This window comes from Geotrypetes seraphini, chromosome 8 (genome assembly GCF_902459505.1).
Source record: "Geotrypetes seraphini chromosome 8, aGeoSer1.1, whole genome shotgun sequence".
NCBI lineage: Eukaryota > Metazoa > Chordata > Amphibia > Gymnophiona > Dermophiidae > Geotrypetes > Geotrypetes seraphini.
In genome coordinates, this window is record NC_047091.1 from 6,192,610 (window position 1) to 6,218,244 (window position 25,635).

The following is a 25,635-nucleotide window of genomic DNA, read 5'->3' on the forward strand; positions in this document are numbered from 1 at the left end:
AAGGATCCATATGGCACAAAAGTGAAGACTATGGGCTCGTTTTACTAAGGTGCGCTAGCGTTTTTAGCATACGCTAGCCGAAAAACTACCGCCTGCTTAAATAGAGGCGGTAGCGGTTAGCGCAAGCGGCATTGTAGCGTGCGTTAAGGGTGCGCTAAAACCGCTAGCGTGCCTTTGTAAAAGGAGCCCTATGTTTCATGGAAATATGCGCGAGGACTTGACACAGCTGTGTTTCAGCAAAAGAACGCCTGCATCAGGAGTCCAAACTAGAGAATGACATGGGGACAAATTTTCCCCCCCTCCCCGCAGGAACTCAATGTCTTGTCGTTGTCTCTGACCCTGCACCATTCCTGTAAGCTCTTAACTGCACAAGCTTCGAAGGCTTATGATTTTAAAGTGTTTGAGGCTTGTGCGGATGAGGACAGAGCTTGTAGGAATGGGGCAGAGACAGGAAATGAACTCATGGGGACGGGAAAATGAGTTCCCGCAGGGGCAGGGAAAAATTTGTCTCTGTGTCATTCTCTAGTTCAGTCAATTTGTACTATCTTTTAATCTTTGTAAACCGCATAGAACTTCACGATCCTGCGGTATATAAACTGTTATTATTATTATTACTTGGGAGAACAATATAGCATGAAAAGTTTCTGCCTCCGATAACCAGAGCTGGTATTGTGACATCATAATACCTCATTCCTCCAATAAGAGCCAACCTCATCAGTGATGTCATAATGGCTTCATTGTTTTATACTTGGCTCACTTTTACTACGTTTCGATTTCTAGAGCGGTACAGGGTTCATAGACAGTAACGTGGAAGACAAAGGCGCGCACCGACAACTGAGCGCAAGACGGAGGCGCGCACCGAAGAAAAACACTTTTTAGGGGCTGCGATGGGGGTTTTTGTTGGGGAGCCCCACCCACTTTACTTAATACAGATCGCGGCGGCGTTGTGGAGGGTTTGGGGGGTTGTAACCCCCCACATTTTAGTAAAAACGTAACTTTTTCCCTAAAAACAGGGAAAAAGTTAAGTTTTCAGTAAAATGTGGGGGGTTACAACCCCCCAAACCCCCCACAACACCCCCACAACGCGGCGCGATCTGTATAAAGTAAAATGGGGGGGTTCCCCCCCACACCCCCGTCGTAGCCCCTAAAAACAGTCTTTTCTTCGGCGCGCGCCTCCGCACTGCACTCAGTTGTCTACTCGCGCCTTTGTCCCGGCGCGCTTTTGACCTGACACCGTGGTGCAGTGTAGAGAATGACACGAGGATTCCCCATAGGAACTCAATTTCCCCGTCCCCGTGAGTTTTGTTGCTGTCCCTGTCCCATTCCTGTAAGCTCTGCCTTCACTGAACCAACCCCGATCACTTATGATTTGAAAGTGTTTGAGGCTTGTGCAGATGAGGATTGAGCTTTCAGGAATGGGGCAGGGACAGGAAAAGAATTTGCAGGGATGGGGGAAATATTTGTCCCCATGTCATTCTCTAGTCCAAACTCTAAAAACCATATAATACAAAATTGAAAAAATGATTTTATATAAAAATAGATAATATCTAAAAAAATGACTTAACATCATAAAAAACTATAATAACTAGGCAATCTTAAAAACAGACAAAACCAAAAGACTTCACTGGTTCTCTTCCTTTGTCCCACTTTTGTACTGCTGTGTTGTGATTTTCTCTCTTTTTGTTTTTCTGAAGCCTAATTTCAGGCCTGCATCATTTGTGCTACAAGCATGGATTTCTTTAGTGGTTGTACAAAGACTTTCCTCAGACCTTTGAACAGATTTTCTTTCTACAGTAGAGGCGGCATCTAAGCCCCATGGGCCAGATTCAAAAGCTGGAGACAAAAAAAAAAAAACCCCAGCACGAGATGCACCAAATCGTTAATGATTGCATACAGAATTCATTTTCTGTCTGTACCATACTAAAGGTTTGGCAATTAAAACATACAATTTCACCCATCAAAAGATAATAGTTTTTATATTTTTCACAGTCGACAATAATGCCGCAAACCCTTTTCGTGTAACAGGAACGTGTTGCGAATTTTGTTCAGGACATAAATTTTGCACCAGTCAACAACTTGCACCAACTCCTCCCCTGCCCCACTTCCACCCCAAAATTTGTACCTTCTTGCTAAAGAGAGGTATTAAAACCATGTTTTGTGCCTAAAATATAGTTTTCAAAGTGTAAAAGGGCTCTTAGGTAATTAGATCAAGCCTGAAAGTGCGCTCAGTACAAGCTGGTGCATATTTTTCCAGTAGACTTACTCAGAGATCCAGTCATGATTTATGCGCTTAGTTACGTGCTATCTATCCCCTGAATTCTATAAATGGCGTTCAAATTTCGCTGCCCAAAATTAGATACACAAATAAATTAGTTATGAGCAGTTAACAATCGATACACCTCTCCTTTCAAATTTGCAACTTCAGAACTCGCAATTTTGGTTTTTCACGGTTTTTGTCTTGATGGCTCTGACCCCCCCAAATGACGTCACCCTGGAGTGCCGAGAAAGTTCAGTGTATTTTTTTTTTTTTTTGGCAACATGGTCAGGCAAATGGCAGCATCAGAGAAAAGTGTGCAGAGAGAAAATTTTAGCACCGGCTTCAGGATGGTCTGGTAACGCCGCTCCTTCAGGAACAAGTCAGGTCTCGCTCCATAGTCGCAGTATGGCTACAAAGCATAAGGATCCTAGTGCTACCACAAGTGCTCCCAAGAGGGAAAAGAAAGTGAAGATCGTGCCAGAAAAGGTGGAATTATTGGATATGCTTCGTAAAGTCAGCCTCCGCTATTGCTCGGCATTATGGCATTAATGAATCTACCGTTAGGTAGATAAAGAAGAAGGAAAAGCCAATCCATGAAGCCGTTGCGGGTGTGGAAAAAATGACATGTGCGAGATAGCAATATCTCTCGTATGGAAACGGCAACATTTATGTGGGTGCAGGATTACTATAAGAACAGACTCTGGGCTCCTTTTACTAAGGTGCGCTAGTGTTTTTGGAACCCGCCGTGCTTCTATTTTCTCCGTTACGGCGCCAATGTTATGGAACTCCCTTCCTTTGTATTTAAGATTAGAACAAGATTTACAAATATTTAAAAAGAACCTTAAATGTCTTCTTTTTAAAGAAGCCTTTAATTGACAGATTATAAATACTCATGTTTTTTTTTTTTTTTTTTGACCTTTTTTCGGTCTCTCATTTTATCCCATTACCTCCCTAATATGTTTCCCTTCAATGTAATCTTTTAACAAATATTGTATTTCCTCCCCACCTTCCCATTGTTATCAGTTGTCATCATGTCTAATGTTGTTACCCAGTTCGTTTAGAAGAATAGTAATTGTATAAGTGAGTCCATTTTATCTCTATTTTATTTATGTAAAACGCTTTGAAATTGGAAAAGCGTTTAATCAAACAATATAATAAACTTGAAACTTGAAACTTTTTAGCGCACGCAGGATTTTAGCATGCGCTAAATCCACGCTACACTTCTAGAACTAATGCTGGCGTTAAGGTCCAGCGCGTGCGGCAATTTGGCACGCGTTAAGGCCCTAACGCACCTTTGTAAAAGGAGCCCCCTGCGTTGATAAGAGGAAAGGCAAAGGCCTTTGTATGATAACGTGAAGAAAAGGGAAGGTGAATTGTCACAATCTACAGACTTTCAGGCCAGTAAAGGGTGGTTTGATAAATTCCAGCACAGGCATGGCCTACGTAATGTGAAAGTGATGGGAGAAGCAGCGTCTGCCAACCAAGCGGCAGCTAGAGAAATGATTGAAGAGAAGGGATATGAACCTGAGCAGGCATTCAATGCTGATGAAACCGCTCTATTTTGAAAGAGAATGCCACAGAGGACTTTCATTAGTAAAGAGGATACGTGAGCACCAAGCTTCAAGGCTGCAATGCTGCTTTGTGCAAACATAGTAAGCCATACGATAAAGTCTACACTGATTTATAAAGCCACGGGCAAAGGCTTGGACAACGAGAGCACTGTTTCTCGAGTGTTTTGTGCCTGAAGTAAGAAAATACCTTGCCAGTAAGGGAAAGGAATTCAAGGTTCTGCTGGTATTGAACAATGCTCCCGGACACCCAGAACCACATGAATTCCACAGAGGGTGTTCAGGTCGTCTACATGCCCCCTCCATCCCCCCCCCCTCCACACACACAACATCTCTCATCAGCCTCTAGACCAGGGAGTATTAAGGACATTCAAGGCACACTATGCACGTATTCAATGGAGAGGATTCTCCATGCAAAGGAAGAAGACACCAATGTGGAAGGACTTCACTAACGCCAACGCCATCAATGTTATTCAAAGAGTGCTGAAAGCTGTCAAGCCAGAAACAGGAAACTTGTGCTGAAAGAATCTTTGGTATGAATGTGTAAAAAATGGAGTATCTAAATACTAACAAACATATATGCTTGTATCTTCATGGTCATGATTCGCTCTATTCGTACTTACATAAGTCTCTCATTTATGCCCTAGTAACATCCGAATTAGATTATTGTAACATTGTTTATATTGGATTACCATCAGTATCTCTTAAGAAATTCAAAATACTGCTATCAGAGTGTTAACGCTCAGAGATACAATCATGTTTCATAGAAACACAGAAAGATGACGGCAGAAAAGGGCTATAGCCCATCAAGTCTGCCCACTCTACTGTCCCACCCCATTAAGTCAGAGTGCTGCTCGACCCACGTAGAGATCCCACTGGATGTTCCATTTATTCTTAAAGTCGAGCACGCTAGTAGCCTTGATCACCTGCACCGGTAGTTTGTTCCAGTGATCCACCACCCTTTCTGTAAAGAAATACTTCCTGGTGTCACCACCAAATCTCCCTCCTCTGAGTTTGAGCGGGTGCCCCCTTGTGACTGAAGGTCCCTTAGGAAAGAATATGTCGTTTTCCACCTCGACACGACCCGTGACGTACTTAAATGTCTCAATCATGTCACCCCTCTCCCTGTGGTCCTCTAGAGAGTAGAGCTGCAACTTGCCCAGTCTTTCCTCGTATGAGAGACCCTTGAGTCCGGAGACCATCCTAGTGGCCATTCGCTGGACCGACTCAACTCGAAGTACCTCTTTACGGTAATGTGGCCTCCAGAATTGCACACAGTACTCCAGATGAGGTCTCACCATGGTTCTGTGAGACCTCATCTGGAGTACTGTGTGCAATTCTGGAGGCCACATTACCGTAAAGATGTACTTCGAGTTGAGTCGGTCCAGCGAATGGCCATTTGCTTCCCGTTAAATTTTGCCTTATGCATAAGGCCTTAAGCCTTGTGTATAAAGCATTACAATCGGGTCAACCAGACTACTTAGGAAAATTATTAGTTCTCTATAAGCCTTCTCGTAGCCTACTTTCATTGACTGCTCATCAATTGACTTGGCTTGCCATTCATCTGGTACGTTTGGCATCAACACAAAGGTCTGCCTTTTTTGCAGCAGTTCCTCGCCTGTGGAATTCTCTTCCAGTTACGGTTCGTTCAGAACTGTCTTATATAAAATTTAGATCATTGGTTAAGGCGCATCTTTTTGGTTTAGCATTTCTGGGAGAATGTTTTGTAAATTATAAACATTATCCTATTTTCTGGCAACTAGGGGGTCCTTTTATCAAGCCGCGCTAGCGGGGTTAGCGGGTCGGACATTTCATCACGCGCTAACCCCCGCAGCAAGCAAAAAAACTAATGCCTGGTCAACGGAGGTGTTAGCGACTAGCGTGGCAGGCGGTTTAACACACGGTATTCCGGGTGTTAAACCCCTTGATAAAAGGACATCTAAATTAATTAAATCTCAAAGAAAAAGAAATGTTTAAATCTTGTTTAAATAATTGAAACATTTATTTTTCTTTGAGATTTGATTATTTAGATTGTATAAATTTTTTATATTTAATTTGTCTTCTGTTCTTTCTTTACTATTCTTCTTTTGCGTTCCTATTTTTTATGGCGTTCTTTTAATTTCCTGTTATAAAATTGGGCCCTCTGCTCAGTGGTGTAGCAGGGGTGAGCAGCGCCATGGTGGTGGCGCCCCTCTCCCGCCCTCTTCCCCATATTTTTTAATCTTCGGTACGAACAGCCATGAACTTGTTGCTCGCATCAACTTCAATGCTCTCTGTGACATCACTACCTAGGCGCGGGTCCTGGAAGTGGCGTCAGAGAGAGTGCCGAAGCCAACGCAAACAGTAAGTTCGTGGCTGCTTGCGCTTAAGTTAAAAAGGTATGGGGGGAGGGGCGGGGCACGCATGCAGCAGGGGGAGGAGTGGGAAGGGGAGTGGAGAGCAGGAGGGGTGTCAGCGCTCTGAGGAAGACCACCTCCCACCTCCTTACTACGCCACTGCTTTCAGAGTCTCTGCCCTGTGCTTGATTTTCCGTCAACTAGAGGCTTCTTGCACAGCCCAGAAACTCAAATGGTAAGTATAGCACTACATGGAAAATTCCTAAGCTAGAATTTCCACTCCCTGAGTTAGCTAGGGCTAGAGCAGCCTTCACAGCCTTTGGAAGGTGGAATAAGTTGTGGTCATTGTATGGGAGTGATACCTAGATGGTCACTCCGAAGTAGTGACTATGATTGTAAGGTTCCAGAGGGAGCCAAGTCACTTAGCTCTCAATGCTATGCTTCAATGACTCAACGGAGTGTGTTCAGTAGGGTAGGAGAACATAAAAAAGCAGGAAAACAACACCAGACAGTGCAAAGGCTCATTCCCAGACTGGTTTGGAAGGCAAAGAACCAAGCAAGATCTGCCCAGTTTAAAAAAAAAATTAAAAATCCAGAGCCTTCTTTAGGAGATTCAGAAATGTGTGTAAGCCAATACCTTTTAGTGGAAAAATGAGGCGGGTCTAGTGCATCTAAGAAAAAAAAAAATCTCTTTCATCAGAAATTGGAGCCAATCAGCAACAATCACTGTGTCATGTGACCTGCACATGTGATACAAGACTCATCCTATTTAAAGTGCAGTTCTGGGAAAGCCACATGGTCAAGTCCTGTTTTGACTCGAAATCAGGTCCAAGAAGCACTTATTCTGTCCTTAACTTGATGGATCATGTGGCAAATGTTTCTTCTGTCAAAACATCCACCTAGTGTTGACCCAGCCCAAGGTGTAGGAGCTGCTGGTGTTCAAGTGAGATTTGTGCAGAAACAGCTGTGGTCTGTGAGGGTCCTGGTAGCTGTGGAACAACAGGAATCCTCTGGTTTCCAATTCTTTCAAGAGGCTGTACCAATACCTTACCACAGTGGTGTCGTTCCCAGCCACCTCATAGCCGGGCCAGTGCAAGTGGATGGTCAGAATGAGCTGGTGCACAGCTTCCAGCGTTCCATCCAGCAGCATGCTTTCCAGAACCTTCCATTCTGCGCTGGCAAGGTCGGCTTCCAGCACATCAATCTGTTCCAAGGAAAGATGCAAATGGCCGTGTGAAAAACTTCATTCAGTCTAGAAAATTACAGATTTAGGCATAGGGTTACTACCGACTACTGGTACAATCGTACATCCTAAGCCTACTCGACTACTGCAACATTATCTACCTGGGGTCCTTCAAAAAAACCATTCAAAAATTCCGTATCATCCAAAATTCGGCAATCCGACTGATCTTTGGGCTGAAAAAATAGGAACACATATCTCCCTACTACCAAAAACTCCACTGGCTACCCATGGAAGCAAGAATCCAGTTCAAGTCTGCCTGTATCTGTTTCAAATCCATTCTTGGTATGGCCCCCTTATACCTGGTTCCCCATTTCTCCTTAAACTGCCCTTCCAGGCCCACCCGCAGAGCCCACCTCTTCAACCACCCAACTCTAAAGGCCTGCCGATACAAAAGTCACCTAAACAGAACACTTGCCTTCTAAATGACTGGCTGAGCAGAATTATCTTGCACTCCTCATCCTACCTAAACTTCAGGAAATTATTAAAAAGTAGCCTATTCAGCCGAACTATAACCTAGCCCTCTCTCCCTGCCCCTGCTCCCCAAGTTCTCTTTCCCTACCCTTCGCCCTGCCCACCTTACTTTTGTCCCTCATATTTTACCCGTTCCCCGCACACGCTTATTTATTGTAACTGTAACTATTCACTGATTGCCCTGCCCTTCTCTGTTGTAAACCGTATTCGCTGATTCTTTGTTGTATCTGTATTCACTGATTGTAACTATTCGCTGATTGTCCAGCCCTTCTTTATTGTGAACCGCCTCGAATTACTACGGCTTTGGCGGTATATAAGAAATAAAATAATAATAATAATATGGCTCCAGAAAAAGGAGAACAGATTGAGACATCCGGGTTTTTATTTCCATTGTGGAAGTACAACACAGATGTCACAATCTGACCTCCGTACATCCATTGCTTTCAATGGAAGTAAAATCCGGATGGTTCAACCTGTCATCTTTTTTCCGGAGCCATATGGTAACCCTATGTATATTGTATACCAGTGTCTCAAACTTGTAAAAATTTTTTGGAACCTCTTTAAACTGTATATTGACTAAAAGCCAGCACGCGACTGATTTATGCAACATACAGTGGCCAATGTTCGTTCTATGGAGCTTCTCCATTACCGGTGTGCACTTGAAGTTTTTTCCTCCCTTCACTGAGATTATCAGCAATAGCGGAGAATAATTTCATATATTTGCACCTCAGCGAGTGGTTGGTGAAGCTGCACATGGCGCAAGAGAGACGGGGCACCTAATTTGTACCCCTGCTTGGCCGCAATGCAGTGGGAGGGGTGGAAGCACTGGGGGTGGTGTACACAGGGTGTGTTTCCGGCTCAGGACAGTCTGGCCTCATTTGACATATTTTGGGAGGGGGCAGTAGGAATGCTTGTCCACTGGAAGGAAGGAAGAAGAGCAGTCTTTAAACTTAGCTCTTAACAGTGTCGCGTCACCTCCCCCCCCCCCCCCCCTCTTGTTTTTCCATCACCCCATTCAGCCTGGCACCAGGAGCAACACTTAAGAGCATAAGAGCTGCAAGATCTCGGCTCATGCCATGACACCAGCCCTTTGGGAGCAGGAGATAACATGCTCTTAAGTGCTTTCCCTGCTGCCAGGTCAGGTGGAGGGATTAACAAATGGTGCCATGGCACCGTTGGCGGTAAGTCCGGTACCTGTCACGCTCACCTGCTCCCAGTTCCACAAACTGATAACAGGCTGTATCTGCATTTTTTTTTTGGTGGGGGAGGGGATACAGAAATACTTCTTTGACCCTTCCACTGCATCTTTTCTCAAACATCCCTCTTTACCCTAAATACTGTCTTCTGATAAGAGCCCCACCCCATATCATACCCCCTCCCCGCCTCAGAGAGATCCACTGTGTTTCTGATCTCGCACATATATTCCATCTCAATTTGACACACTATAATCCTGATGTACACAGTCCCTTCTCCCCCCCCCAGACATCACACCCACAGCAGGAAGTCTGAGCAGGCACCCATAGTATCCTCTATATACCCTCATGTACCCCCTCATCCTACCGACACATTCCTGCCCCATATACCCACACACATACCACTCGCATGCCCAATATCCAGCCCCAGGCTGCAGGCATCCCTCCATTCTAATGAGACCCCCCACACACACGAGAGACACCATGCATATATGGAAAAAAGCACAAATATTGGAAGGAGGGAGAGAGGTCATGCTGCAGCTCCTTTTGAAAGTGAAAATAGGTATAATAAATAGATCAGAAACAGCTTTCAGCATCTCCAGTGTGACAACTCCGACAACCACCCTGATAAAAAAAACGAGATGCCCCCCATCATGAAATGGGTTAAGCGGGTTAAAAATGTTATCAATAACTAATGTTAGCACAGTGCAAGGGCCTGTAAAGAAATATCTGTAGGGTGCAAATACGCCAAGAGATCTGACAGCTGTACTAGTTATTTCATTTGAAGAATGGAAGACTGAAAAACAAATTGTAAATAGGATTCACCATTTCCCAGTCTGATCATAACTAAATTATGCTGCCAAAAACCCCCCCCCAAAAAAACACTTGCCCCCAGGGCTGGGTTTGGGGTGTTTAACAAGTCATCCCAATCTGTCCGTGAAAGTTCCAGCGCTGGCTTCTGCAACTGAAGTCCAGATTCTCAGGAGACAACCGGACATTATGTTACCCTATGAGCGAGAGGCCACAGTCTGTTTGCAATAACTTCAGCAGGAAGCAGGAATCCCATGGTAAGAATTGCCAAGCTGGACCAGAAGTTGAACAAACCCAGATCTAGTGAAATGGCTCCTAAATTCTTTAAGAGGGGAGGAGCGGCCTAGTGGTTAGAAGATGCTTACTCAGCACCCTGAGGTTGTGAGTTCAATCCCGACCTGCTCTTTGGGACTCCACAAGTCGCTTAACCCTCCACCGCCCCAGATACCACAGTTATTTATTTATTTTAAAATTTATATACCGCATACAACTATGTGGTTTCCATATGACACGTAGAATCTTGTTTCCCTCCAATTATCACATATAACATAGACATATCAAGACAACATCGTTAATCATCCCTGTTATAATAGGGATAGAGCACAAATTTGATCAATTTAGAAATACAAACAAGTTTTAAATCATACTTCAAAAAAAAAAAAAAATTCTAGAAGGCGATTATCAACTAAAATATGTCTTAGCATAAGAAGGCATTAGCAAACAATTGACTTATTACCATTTGCTTAAAATTCATCCTCCCCATACAAAACTGCAGAACACCAGGCAAGGCATTCCATAGTCGGATGCCAGCCACATATATCATCGATGCCTAGTCAACATTTTACCCTCCAAACATAATTTACGTCTCTAAGCTCTCTTCCTGGTTTATAGATCTGGAAGAATTCTTGTAAGACCTTTGGGGAAGCATAATACGATGTCTTAAACTACACTCTTTGTTGCATAGGTAACCAGTGTAGTTTCTTCAACACAGGCGATTGTGAATCTACCAGAACAGATAGGGAAAATATTTATGGGTACTTGATTACTGTTCAACATATTGTAAACCACTTTGGGTGACTCTCTTCATAAAAGGTCAGTTAATAAATCCCAATAAGTAAATAAGATGTGTTAATGGAACTCAGTGCCAGTGGCGTACCTAGCATATGTGACACCCGGGGCCCATCATTTTTTGGCACACCCCTCCCCCCCATCTGTACGAAAAACATGATTTTTAGTAACAAGCCACACGTCACACATGAGTACCTAGGAAAAGGCAGCATCTTACATATGCAGTGAGCAGTACAACATCAATACACCCATTGTAAAACTAAACAAGCCAGACTAGTACACATCAATCCTAACAGAAAACCATGTCTTTCGAACACACAGAACACAGAAAACACCTTCGCCTAGTATGGAATATGTAATCACAAATTAACCCCTCCCCCTTTTACAAAACTGTAGTGTGGATTTTAGCCACAGTGATAACAGCTCTGACGCTCATAGAATTTTGCGCATCAGAGCTGCTACCATCACGGCTGGTGTAAAAAACGCTCCACAGTTTTGTAAAAGCTGGACTCTGCCTACAATGCAACACCACAGAAACAGTGACACATGTCTCCTAAAGCAATAAATAAATAGAAACATTTTTCTACCTTTGTCTTCTCTGGTTTCTGCTTTCCTCATCTTCTTGTTACTCTCTTCCTTCCATCCACTGTCTACCATCTCTCTGCCCCTATATGGCATCTTCTGTCCTTCAATGCCTCTTCCAGAAACTGTATGCCTCCCCCTTCCATCTCTCCTTTCACCCCCATTGGTCTGGCATCTCTCTCCTCTCCTTCCCTCTCCCACACCTCTTCTGCAATCCCTTTCTTCCCTCATTTTCCTTTTCAATTTATTTTCTGCATCCATCTAGATTATGTTCTTACTACCCTCTCATCAATTTCCTTTTTTACTGTCTACCTACAGCTCGCCACCTCTTTCCCTCACCCCCTCCAGTATTTCCCTAACTCAATCCTTTTCCTCCATCATGTGCCTTCCTTTTATTTATCCCCTCCTTCCATCATCTGCCCTCTTCTCCCTCCCCACTTCCATCATCTGCCCCTTCTCTCTCTTTCCCCCCTCCTTCCATCATCTGCCCTCTTCTCTCTCCCCAGTTCCATCATCTGCCTCTTCTCCCCACTTCCATCATCTGCCCCTTCTCTCTCTTTCCCCCCACTTCCATCAGCATCTGCCCCCTTTCGCTCTCTACAACCCAATTCCATGCAGTATTGTTCCCCCTTATGTCTCTTTCCCTGCAATTCCTTTAGCATCTGCCCCTTTCTCTCCCTCCACCATGCATCCATATCACCCTGACCCCCTTTGTCACCCTTCAGCGTGATTCCATATCACCCTGACCCCCCTTTGTCACCCTTTACCATGTTTCCATAGCACCCTGACCCCTTTTTGTCACCCTTTACCATGTTTCCATTGCACCCTGACCCCCCTTTGTCACCCTTTACCATGTTTCCATAGCACCCTGACCCCCCATTGTCACCCTTTACCATGTTTCCATAGCACCCTGACCCCCCTTTGTCACCCTTTACCATGTTTCCATAGCACCCTGACCCCCTTTTGTTACCCTTTACCATGTTTCCATAGCACCCTGACCCCCCCTTTGTCACTCTCCACACCCTTTCATGCCACCCTGACCGCCTTTCTTTCTCCATCCCAAAGATCCCGCGACGACTGCTTCTGCTCCGATGGAAGAGGTAAGTGATGTCGGAAGGGGCTGGGCCGGCAGACGCAGTTAGTTGCGGCAAAATCCCACAATGACTGCGGCTGCCGGTTCCCCCTCCCCTCCCCGCCATCACTTACCTCTTCCCAGTCATCGCGGGACCTTCTTCACTTCAGTGCGGCTGCCGACTCTGCTCTAAGTACGGCAACCATGCTGAAGTGCCGATTGAAGCAGTGCAGGAGGTTTTGGATCCGGCCGGCTGTGCACCCCCTTGGAGCGTGCACCTGGTGCCACCCTCCCCCCCCCTTAATACGCCACTGCTCAGTGCACCTTCCTGATATTTTGCAAACATATTTGAGTGGTTTCTTTCTCAAAATGAGCATTCACATTCTTTGCTGCTCTGAAGACTATCTGGAACATGTTTCCTATATTCTTATGGAGTATCTTTCACCCAAGCATGACCCCCAATAATACTGAACTACTTCCTTTAGTCAAGTTGTGGACAGCCCAGCAGAAAATTTCTGCATGTAAGCTTTCTGTGTAAGTGGCTGTAATTGGCCCCAAATCATGTCCAGTGTGTCACGTTACCTTTGCATGGCCCAGTTCCTGCAGAATCTGCCGTAGCTTCCTGGAAGAGCTTTTCTGCCCCTGTGGCAAAGCAATCAATCTGTGCTCACGCCAGTCCAGCCACAGGCGTGGGTGATGCACTACTTGATGATTTTTCTGTCTCAGATTATCCTCCTTCTGGGGGGTCAGACCAAAAGTATGTACTTCACATCCCACATTGCTCATCTTCTCCTCAAAATCTGTTGCTCTCTTCACCACACTACGGAAAGAAGGAGGATATGGGGGAAAGAGGCTGTGAAAACATTGATGGCCCCAGATCAGACAGAAGAGTCAAGGAACGGGGTGAAGGCACTAGGCATTCTGCATCAAGTTTACGAAGAGTGAGTACGCCACTTTCCATGGCTTTCACACAGAATATATAGAGGGGCTTCAGCACAGGTCAATGTTGATGCAGTGCTGGTGTTTCTTTTTGTTTTTTGCTCGGTCTGAGAAAGGTGGGGGATAGGGTTAGAGACAGTAGTGAGAAGCAAAGCAGGGAAAGGATCTTGTACAGGCCAGGGCTCTGTCACTCTAAGCCAGGGGTAGGCAATTCCAGTCCTCGAAAGCCGAAGCCAGGTCAGGTTTTCAGGATATCCACAATTAATATGTATGAGATGGATTTGCATGCACTGCCTCCTTGAGATGCAACTCTTATCTCATGCATATTTATTGTGGATATCCTGAAAACCTGACCTGGCTCGGGCTCTCGAGGACCGGAATTGCCTACCCCTCTGTCTGTGTAAGAGTAGGCTGCCATGTTCCTCAAGGGCCACAATCCAGTCGGGTTTTCGAGATTTCCACAACGAACGGAAACCGTACGTGCAAATATCAGCCTCAGGTATTTTCATGTCGAAATCACGACAACCCTCACTGGTTTGTGGATCTTGAGGACCATAGTTGCCCACCCCTGCTCTAGTGGCTGGGCTGGTTTTGTCCGTAGCCTCAATATCCCCAAGCCACTCTTGATGTGTGTGTGGCGAGGAGGCGGCGGGCGGGGGGGGGGGGGGGTAAATTCTAATCCTGTCATGCTTAGCTTTGGCTATAAAAACCATAACCCTAAAAACTGAGACAACAGAACCAGCCAACTCACCCTGACAATTGCAACATTGGAAATCTCAGTTTACAGAACTACCATCCTCCCCACCTAAAATCATGTTTCCCGGTGAAAAGTAACTTCTGAAGAGTGTGACTGTGCCGCATTCTGACTCTTGATATAATGTGGTGTCAAAAGTAGGGCTACCATATGGCTCCAGAAAAAGGAGGACGGATCAAGAAGCCCAGGTTTTACTTCCATTGCTTTCAATGGACGTAAAGCCCAGAGTCTCCATCTGTCCTCCAGCTGGTGGATTCAAACTAGGTGATGCAATGAGCCCAGTGTCTTGCCCTCCCCCCACCCCATTCTCTACATTTTGCCCTTTCCTGTCGTTTGGCCCCTCCCCCTACATTATCATCTTTTTGCATTTGGTCTCTCAATTTAGTGCTTCTCACACCCTCTCCTGGAGACAAACCTAGCCAGTATGGTTTTCAGGATTGCCACATTGAATATGCATGAGATAAGCTCTCATGCATATTCATTGTGGTGAGTGGCATAGTAAGGGGGGAGGAGGCGGTCCACTCCGGGCACCGTCTTGCTGATGGCGCGGGCACACGTCCTCCTCTCTGCCCCCCTGGTCCTTCCCCGCCCCTCAATACCATGCATGCACACTGCTCCCCCTTCCCCTGTGCCTCGGTAAACATTCCTGGTGTGAACAGCAACTCCCAACCTGCAGCCGCGCTGGCATCAGCTCTTCCTCTGACATCACTTCCTGGACCCACCCCTAGGAAGTGATGTCATAAGAAGAGCTAACACTGGCGAGACAGCAGCTTGGGGGTTGCTGCTCACGGCAGGAGCGTTACAGAGGTATGGGGGAAGGGAAGCGGCACGTGCATGGCAGGAGGGGGTGGGGAAGAAGCGTGTGAAGGTGGGGGGGAAGAGGGTGGGGATGATAATCCTGAAAACCCCTCCTGCCTCCGCTCTAGGATGGGTCGTCGGGGGGGGGGGAAGGGCAAGACTTTTTTTTATGGGACAGATATTGTGTGTGGAAAAATGAAAAATAAAACCAGGCAGACCTGTCGTTAATACAGCTAGACCTGTCATTTTTGGGGGTCAGTGGAGGTGATCGCTACTTTTTGTGCATTGCATCAAGTTGGCTCGTTTGCATGGCATTTACCTAATTTGCATGGCCGAGTCGGAGAATGAGCGATTGTGCGGAATACCACATGGTGAGCTGTTTTATGCATTGGGTTAGCAAATACGATCCATCGCTAAACCACTCAGACCGGTTTTGCGACAATCGTTAGGCGATCACAGAGACTTTAGTGCATCTAGCCCAGGGGTGTCAAAGTCCCTCCTTGAGGGCCGCAATCCAATCGGGTTTTCAGGATTTCCCCAATGAATATGCACGAGATCTATTTGCATGCACTGCTTTTATTGTATGCTAATAGATCTCATGCATATTCATTGGGGAAATCCTGGAAACCTGACTGGATTGCGGCCTTCGAGGAGGGACTTTGACACCCCTGATCTAGCCCTAAGTGTGTCTCCAGGAGAGGGTTGAGAAGCACAGATGCAAGGTATAAGGTGCGTGTCAGGACACATCTAGCTAGTCAGGTTTTTAGGATATCTGCAATTAAATTTGTGTGGAAATCTCTCACCCTCATTCATTCATTGTGAAGAATCCCAGATTTAAAGGGAAGCAAAATAATATTAGCCTGACTCTTTTGTGGAGAATGAAATGGAACTGAGGCAGATGCTACCAGGTGCCCCACTAAATCCCCATCGTGTGGGATTAGCCAGAGGAATGCAGTTGTGAGCCCATCAGTGATTAGAGGCTGAGTCACTGGAAACAGCTCAGCTGCCAGGTGTGAATTCCCCTCCTGGAACTACCTGTGCCAGTCATGTCTGGAAAAGAAAGAACAGACAGGCAAACCCAAGAAATGAACAGAGTAAAAGGCTGCCAAGTGCATCCAGATATACTCGACAAGGTTGATCTAGTTCTGAGTGTACCCCATTGCATGCAGGGACTTGTAGTTTTGCTTTTCTTAGGAAATGCAATGAGGAAATCAAAACAATGGATAAATCCCTGAATGCAATGGGGTAAAAAAATCCAACCCAGGAATGGATCAACCCTGCCAGGTGAATCTGGATTCAGCTGGCAACTCTCTCAGAAGTATAATGCTGAATCGGTACTGGGGGGAGGGGTGGGGTGCAAGAGTGCCGCAAGTCCCACATGGAGGATACTGATAATTTCCTGGAAATGGCTAAAGATGATGTCTCTGCATTTCTTTTCCAGGGAAAAGCTGTTTCTCACCTGAACGTGTAAACGAGACACTTCTCCTGCTTTGGAGACAGAGTTGTCATGTGGTCCAAACACACTTCCCAGGCCCCCTCCACGCCATCTAGACGACCCCTCTGCAGGGCCTGGCTTAGAGCCACAGAGCAGTGCAGCTGGAGATTGAGAAGAGGAAAAAGCACGGGCTGGCTTGGGTGAATGAATTCTTCTGAACAGCAGACACAGGAAGCACAGAGAGATCCTTTTTCCAGAAGGATAAAATAACTGGTTTTAAAAGGGTAATATCCTCCTCCATCTACCCCACTGCAAAACCTGTGACCTCTTCCTGCCTCCAGCAAGGTTAAGAATTAACAGATGGTCTCTGAAAGTCACATGCATTGCATCTCGCCTGCGAAAGCTCTGGTGCTTTGCCTTAGGTCAGGCTTGTCAAAAGCCCATGAGACACTTTTTTTTTTTATTGCACCATTGAAAAGCTATACTTTTGCTCTTAAAGTAGATTTCATTTAAACCGACATTTCAAACTCCAGGAGGGAGGCTTTTTGGACAGTCCTGGTTCTGAACTTGTATCTTGAAGCCCGGTGGGGTTCCCAATTCAACCCGATAAAAATCAGTGTTGCAGGTGCCAGAGTACATCAGGATAGAGTTGTTGGAAATCAAGGCCTAGTTTAATATCTCCCTCTTGGAACCAGATCACGTGGCAACTCTGTCTGCAGAATTTGCAGAAGTATAATTTAAAAGTCACTTTAGCAATACCCTTAACAGAGTCACCAAGTCACAGTTCCATGGAAGGTGATGTTATGGCTAGTCCCAATTTTGAACTTGCGTCCCAAGGAATTGTGGTATTTGTAGTCCCGGATTCTGCCTATTGCCATCAGCCCTCCAGGTAACAGAATACATCAGGATGAGGGTTGTCAGAAATCCAGGACTGGCCTAAAGCTCTCCCTGAAACTGGATAACTTTTCAGGCTATGAGCAATTAAGCATTCATTCCTGGAGTGTGGAAAGACAGAGGGATGATACTGTCCCTTTAACTCACAGCTCATCATTTTAGTATTTGTATAATGCATTGGGCAGTTGAATACAATACTATACAGAGAACCCCCCCCCCCCAGTGTACAAATTTGCACATGCATAGGGTTACCAGATTTTGAACGTAAAAAAAAGAGGACCGCCTGCAGTAAGGTGCGAATATTTACGCCAGTCACTGAGTGAGCACGAGTGCTCGCACCTAAAGTTAGGCATCGAACTGCAAATGTACACTAGATTTCTATAAAAGCAGTCCCATGCATAATTGCAGTTACAGAATTTGCGCTGTGCGCCCATCATCCCGGTACCTGATTTTAGACGACCGTTTGAGAATTATCCCTGTAGTGGACAGGGCCTATAATTTTAAGATTGTTCCATTCCATAAGATATAAACTACAGGTAACAAAATTATATTATTTGAGATGTGATTTCAAAGCACCACGGAAGCAGCTGTTGTTTCGACAAGCCTCTCAGAAGCGCTTTGGGTAATCTTCAGTGAGGCTTACAACAGAGCAGAACATTCAGTGCTCTGTATGAGAACGCTTGTCCTGTTTAACTCATTCTGGTCTGCTTCACATTGCAACCAATATCGTTTTCTCTTTAAAGAGTCTCAACCCTGCTTTGGAGGGCAGAGAGAGTGCACCATTTTGGACAACTGAGGGCTCCAAGCACGTCTCTGCTCTTTGACATGCCAAGTTACCCAGTTCCAGCAGAGTTTTTGGCCAGTGCTGGTTTTTAATTTACGTCTTAAAGCAGTGTGGCATTCGTAGTCCCTGATAAGACCTTTGGAAATTGGTGTTGCAGACCCCTTAATGCACTAGGAAGGACCTATCAGAAACCCAGGACTGGCCTAAAATCTCCCTCTGGGAACCGGGGAACTTGAAACGGCTCTGTTCTCTTGTCTCACGTCATCATCGGCAAACATCTGTTCCAAAGCCAAACACATCCTGAGCTGAGCTTTGCAAGTCTTTTTAAATCTGAGCAGTTGCTGGTTGCAATGCTTCTAATGTGGAGGATTCATCGAGTTTTCCAAGGTGAATCAAGCAGTGCAAATGCTGATTCTGTTCTCTGACTCAACTTGATGGTTTTAATTAAATTGCTTTGGGTCCTAGAGCTCTGTTCTAAGTGGAAACCCACCTACCAGAGACAAAACTGGGAATGCATCCATGAAGTTAAATAAAGCAGACTGGTAATTAGTAGCACACACAGACCTAGATTTGCTTTGATCTTTATATATATATATATATATATATATAAATGGTAGCATTTTAACATTTGGAGTGGGGAGAGACAGGAGATGGAAGAACCCACCTGGAGTGTTCCGATATAATTGAGAAAACGATAGGCCTCACTTTGGAAAGATTCACTCAGGTCTGCCCAGGGCTGCAAGTCCAGCGGCCGTGGAAGCTTCTGCAGATAAAAATGTCACTGGTCCTGTGATCTGAAATCACTGCAACAACTTTAAAATCAGATGAAAGGAGAGGAGGGGGAAAGGAGGGAGAGGGAGAGTTTTAGATCTTGGACCAGCTCCTCATCAGAAGTAGGATGTATGGTTCTAGATGGAAATCATGAAAGTTTTTCAGGTGGTTTAGGGAAACAACCACAGTGGAAATATTTCTCTAAAATCTACATATGGGTTCTATTGTAACCGTTCTAGGCAGGACTGGATGGCGGTGTCCTACGGGAGATAACTGTGATTAATCTGCTTAATGGCTTGGCCAGCGCCGAGTATTATTTTTTGTGACGCCAACATACAATCTGCAGCCCAGTGATGAAAGAACAGGAAGATCCAGAGGTAGGGAAAGAGGGAAGATTGACCAGGGTCTGTGGAGAATCAGTCGGTAATCTTGCCGAGGAGACAATACTTGGCTTAGCGAGGAGTTAAGCTCTCCTGGTGAAAGAAAAAGGCAGCAAAGGCATTTCTTTTAATCTCACAGACTACAGAACAGGGGTAGGTGGAGGACGGAACCACTGACACCACCACCAAATGAACCATGAATTTTCTTGTTACATAGAGCATGTTGGACTCCGGTTAGATTACAGAAATTAGATAGTTCCAAGTCTAATAGATGCTGGCACTGTCATCTTGAACCTGGGACGTTAGATCATCTTTATACTATTGTCCCTTGATACTTCAATTTTGGAGATCCATTTGGGATCAGGTAAACAAAGTAATGGAAAATCCAGTGGCACTAACATATGACACTGTGCTATTTGGCACTATGATGAGAGCTAAAAGCCAAATATCATCCCATAATAATAAACTTCTATTTATTATGACAGGGGTTGCCATACAGCTTATTCTAAGGAATTGGAAAAACTGGGATAGACTGAACTATTCCTTTTGGTGGGAGTCTCTCTCATGTTTTTAAGATGGAACGTATTATGGTTATAAGAAGTTTTTGAAGATTTGGGAATCATTGACAAAGTTTTGCAAAGAGTGAGTGTTGATTTTGCTCTTTGGTCATACACGTCCAGGGCAGGCTGGAACAAATTTTTAATTTCTTAATTTGAGTGTACTTTTTGAATATAATTACGGGGGGGGGGGATGGGGTGATATATCTATTTGTCATAGATTACAATTTTAATTGTATTTAAGTGCTTTTATAGTGTAATATGATTGTATTATATGTTGCACTTACGTATGGCTTCAAAATGAATAAAGATATATTTTTTTTTAAAGTATTTCAGAACATATGGCCCAGTTCCTCACTTTGGACATGTTATCCCCATCTCCCCACAAGATCCTCAGGGAAATTCTTGCTTGTGAATTACCTCAGCAGGACCGCTAAGTGGGCAGTGGTGTTTTTAAAGATACAAAATGATGATACATTTAGATTGTATCATGAACTGGCAGGAGGTTTTTTATGTGATTTATAATCATTTGTAATTATTGGAGTGTCAGGCATTGTACAAGTGTAAACGAGATGAACATATGGATAGGTTTGAACCTAGGGAGAAAAAAAGAAAAGAATTTACACCGAGTCACACAGAGAGATACGGTGGTCAGCAGGAAGGGGGGGTGCATTCAGGCTCTCTGCTCTGATCACCCCACGTGCAGAAACCAAGATCTTTTCTAGTTCAGGCAGCCCTGCAAGTTTGTTTTTTTTTAAAGTTATCGGGTCAATATTCAAAAGCACTGTTTGGACAGGCGCTGCAGAGGTTCAGAGGCGCTCTCTGGATACCGCTTCTCGATATCCTCACAGACCGCCACTACTGTGTGGGGTGGAGCTTGGATGGAGCCAGAGGGCAAAGGCCACCTGCTATGGGAATCATTTAGGAGAGAGAGAAGGCTATCCTAAATCATCCAAATAAGTTATCCGGATAGCAGCTCAGACGTTGCTGCTATCTAAGTTCTGCTACTGACCACCTTAGCCGGACATTCAGGGCCAGCTACCATCCACTTCAGCTCCTCACATGCATCACTTTGCACTCGCCTACATTAAACGCCATCTGCCATTTTGATGCCCAGTCTCGCAAGGTCCTCTTGCAATTTTTTTACAATCCTCTTGAGATTCAACAACTTTGAACAATTTTGTCTCATCATTAAATTGAACTTTCTCACTAGTTATTCCCATCTATAGATCAGTGATACATATATTAAAGAGCAGTGGTCTCAGCACAGATCCCTGGGGAACCCCACTATTTAATCACTTGGAAAAAAAAAGCCCTTTACACAGCCAAAAAATTGTGTCCAAATATATACAAGCTGTGAATAAATTATGTAACTCCAACAACCAACTACATCAACAATGAGTCGAGAGGAGGAAAGGCCTCAGAACCCCGTTAGGGAAGAGCCCTTCTCTAACTCGAAAGGGTAAGGCTATCATCATTTGCTCAAAAATTTTCTCTATGCTATGCTAACGCTAATGTCATAAACAAGATAGTTGGTGTTGAAACAAGATTAGTTGTCTAAAATATAAGTGAGGGACATGCCCGAAGGAGCCACAGATAAGTCTTTTTTGTTTAAAATTTATTTTTTGCCTTAACTGGGATAGCAGCTAACAACGACTAATCTTGTTTCAGCACGGAGGAGGTTTTTGAGCCAATGACGTTAGCCTTACCTTCTCAAGTTAGAGAAGGTGTCTTCCCTAACGGGGTTCTGAGGCTTTTCCTCCTCTAGACTCATCGCTGATGTGGCTGGTTGTTGGATTTACATAATTTATTCACGGCTTGTTTATATTTGATCCCCACTATTTACCCTTCTCCATTGAGAATATTGACCATAGTGTAGGGCAGGGGTAGGGAACTCCGGTCCTCGAGAGCCGTATTCCAGTCGGGTTTTCAGGATTTCCTTAATAAATATGCAAGAGATCTATTTTCATGCACTGCTTTCAATGCATATTCATTGGGGAAATCCTGAAAACCCGACTGGAATACGGCTCTCGAGGACTGGAGTTCCCTACCCCTGGTGTAGGGCAAGAGAGATTAGGATGGGCTAGAGAGGGCTTTAAGAGCAACTCCAGTAGCTGGACATAAAGACAACACTTCTATGGTCTGTGTCCCATATATGACAAGATGGATCAGGATAGGCCAGAGTGGACATTGACAGAAAATCTAATAGTTTGGACATAAGGACAGTACCAGGCGGCCTTCTATGATGTGTGTCCCAAAAATTACATTACATTACATTAGGGACTTCTATTCCGCCTATACCTTGCAGTTCAAGGCGGATTACAAAAGAGCTAACTGGACATTTCCAGTGAAGTTACAACAGTTTTGGGGTTTTGTTGTTTTGTTGTTTTTTTTTTTACAAGGGAGGAGAGGTACCTGGATTAATTCTGGAAGAACTTGCAAATTGGATATTAAATTGACTGTACGTTACTGTGTGATAGAACAAATAGATTACAGTTAGAGTACAAATAAGATTACGTTACATTTCAGGGATCTGAATACTTGGTTGGTGTTTTGGGGAGGAAGAGATTATTTAAGTGGAGGTTTTGAGGGGAGAATTTATCTAGGTGGAGGGGGAAGGGTTGGGTTAAGATATCTGGATACATTTTTTGAAAAGTAGGGTTTTGATTTCTTTTTGAAAAATTTTGAAGTCGCCCGTTGCCGTCAACAGGTTGGAGATGGAGTGGTTAAGTTTTGCTGCTTGTGTCGCCAGAAGGTTATCAAACATCTTTTTGCGCTGAGTGCCCTTGAGGGTTCGGAGTTCTTCTTTGTCTTGAGGTGAGGATCTGGTTTAGGCGGTTGTTTAGATGGGGGGGGCGGAGCCGTTTAATGCTTTGAATAATAAACAGTAGAATTTGAATTGAATTCGAGCTTGCATAGGTAGCCAGTGAGAGTCTAGGAAGGCAGTTGTAATATGATCATATTTTCTCAGGGAGTAGATCAGTCTGAGGGCAGTGTTTTCTATAGTCTGAAGTTGTTGGAAAATAAAAAGATCAGGAACAAGTATAGATATTTTACACCACATTCACTGTTGGTTTAATCATGAATTGATAACGAGTCTGACTGTTGGGCAAACTGTTCATGTCTTTACCTGCTGTTATTTACTAGGATACTATGGAAAGTATATGGCAAGCGATAGCTTCATTGCATAAATTAATTACTTCGGCTACTACTGTTACCTTGGCTTTTCATACCAGGATACAAGCTACAGAGGGGGAAGATGAACTATTGGCACATTGGGTTAAAGCCCTGGAGGAGGATTTTAGAGGTTTAGGGCAACTTAAGCTCTTTTGTTGCAAGGTAAAGGGGTCATCACAAGGAACTTGGAGAATGCCTCTAGATCTCTATGTAGGAGATTGTTACATTTTGCAAAAACATATCTTTCATCACTAACTTTTATCCTTCAAAGGACAGGATGGAAGTTTTGAAACTTCCACAGAGCATCTCGTAAGAAGATAATCAGATGGAGAAGAAAGAAGAGAAGAGGAAAAGGTACGACCCGGCTTGGACCTGCCTAGATCTTTCAGATTTTTTGAAGAGATCAAGGGTGAATGGCTTGAACAGAAGGACTTTATTAGTGACTTGTTTACCCCCCCAAAACTGTAAGTGTATCCCTCAGTTATATTTTAGACATAGGAATGTTATGTTCATGGAAAGAAAAGTTTGAATTTATCTGGACCTCTTTAAAATCGCTCAGACCTAGAGGAAGACAGTTTCTTTCTGTGTGTCCTGAGGCCTTAGATCTTGGTTTTTATTAAAACGAAAGTCAAATGAAGGGCCTCACTCAAATCTCCACACCTGGTGTGGTGATCAGGGGCTTAAAGCAGACATGGGCAACTCTGGGCCTCGAGGGCCGGAATCCAATCAGGTTTTCAGGATTTCCCCATTGAATATGCATTGAAAGCAGTTCATGCAAATAAATCTCATGCATATTCATTGGGGAAATCCTGAAAACCCGATTGGATTCCGGCCCTCGTGGACCAGAGTTGCCCATGTCTGGCTTAAAGAATGTATTTAGAGCAGGGGTGTCAAAGTCCCTCCTCGAGGGCTGCAATCCAGTCAGGTTTTCAGGATTTCCCCAATGAATATGCATGAGATCTATTTGCATCACTGCTTTCATTGTACGCTAATAGATCTCATGCATATTCATTGGGGAAATCCTGAAAACCCGACTGGATTGCGGCCCTCAAGAAGGGACTTTGACACCCCTTATTTAGAGTTTGTCCGTGTGTTTGAATGTGATGCAGTTCCAGTACATGGTGGGCCTCAACTTTTGTTGGTGATGTAGGATGATCTTGTCCCCTGATGCAGCATAGCGAAACGGAGAATTCCCCGTCAGGTACGACTGGCTGCAGGGCCGGGCAGACAGCTTGGATACCATCTGCAACTAAGGCAGTGGTTCTCAACCCTGTCCTGGGGACCACCCAGCCAGTTGGGTTTTCAAGATATCCCTAATGAATATGCATGAGAGAGATTTGCATACCTGTCACTTCCATTATATGCAAATCTCAAATATATAATTGTATACCCAGCTGGAGGCTATAATTAGGTGTAGAGATAAACTAATGCAATCTCAAGAGCTTGGATTGCATGTCAGAAGCCATGACAGTAAAGCTGATCCTCTAACCTTCCTGTACCCCCAGGCTACTGCTTGCTGACCCTTGTCCATCCTGCTAGGGAGGTAGGAAGAGCTGGTTCTTTGTCTCTATATCTTGAGGCTGTTTGCAGAACAGGGATTTAATTCAGTGGAAGACGGTGGGGGTGGAAAAGACTTGCAGGCTCGCTACATTTAAGAGTTGACTATTTAGAAAGCAGCAAGGCCTTGCTCAATACAACGCTTTTCCCGTAGGTGGAAAATAGGGAAGAGTTTCATTAGAAAAAAACAGAAAGATGGGCTAAGAAAGATAATTAGGTGAGACAGGAGAAGCAACAGAGAAAAGAAAGACAGGGCAGGATAAAACTTTCCCTTAAACTTCCCGCCAGGGAGATGGTCTTACCCCTTCTCCTGGGGGGTCTCCTTGCTGCTCACCTGACTGTGGGCGAGCTGCTCTCTCTCATCCTGGTAGTGTTGGCTGGCACTTAGCCTCGATCGCAGACGCTGCCTGGCCAGGACTTGAGGGGCCTGGTACCCCTGGTGGATGGTGAGAATGGTGTAGGACAGCGGTGGTTCTCTGGGATCCCCAGTGGTCCCAGGCCATGCCCAGGGGTTCAGCAGGAGGTGGAGTACAGTCAGAGCCCAGCAGCCAAGGAGCAGCAGTCGGACAAAAGCCCAGGAGGACAAACCCCGACGACCCATAGTCCTAAGGCAGGAGGAAATGCAAAACATCTTAACACCTGGCCGTAACCGTCTCCCCTCAACACACAAAGTAACACACTGCCAACACTTACCAGGCCTCCACACCCACACCCTCACAGGCAGACAGGGAGCAAAAAAAGAGTCCAGAGCAATGCACCTTCTACTCCCAAAAGTTGTCCAACTTTCACTCTGCAAAAGCATCTCTTATCTTACCGGCTCCCCCCTGCCTCTCCAGTGGCTGCTGCAGACACCCTCTCATCCCGAGGCCCCTCCCATGGGGACTTCACTGATGAAATTCCAGTTCTCTTATTATGTTCAGCCCTGTCATCTCACAAGTCAAATTACTTCTCTCTTCCTTTATTTTTCTTCCTTTTAAGAAAAGCAGTAA

General features: G+C 44.8%; 1 protein-coding gene and 1 long non-coding RNA gene across 3 annotated transcripts in view; one reads left to right on the forward strand and one right to left on the reverse strand.

Annotated features, from left to right (window-relative positions):
• The window catches only part of LOC117364679, a 42,990-nt gene extending 24,182 nt beyond the window's left edge, over positions 1-18,808 (forward strand). The window contains exon 4 of the long non-coding RNA XR_004540295.1: positions 16,533-18,808. This is a non-coding gene — a long non-coding RNA (uncharacterized LOC117364679). The remainder of the gene's footprint in view (positions 1-16,532) is intronic.
• On the reverse strand, positions 5,205-25,635 carry LOC117364678 (methyltransferase-like protein 24). Of its 2 annotated transcripts, none has more exons than XM_033954148.1 (6): positions 25,340-25,635; positions 24,981-25,251; positions 18,869-18,967; positions 16,551-16,687; positions 13,183-13,420; positions 5,205-7,365 (listed from the first exon to the last, which is right to left on the reverse strand). In XM_033954148.1, exons 2-6 carry the CDS (start codon positions 25,245-25,247, stop codon positions 7,048-7,050), a joined length of 1,059 nt encoding a protein of 352 aa, XP_033810039.1. In that variant the 5' UTR covers positions 25,248-25,251; positions 25,340-25,635; the 3' UTR covers positions 5,205-7,047. The 2 variants fall into 2 exon arrangements, with proteins under 2 accessions (XP_033810039.1, XP_033810040.1); XM_033954149.1 differs by having other exon boundaries at positions 7,279-7,413.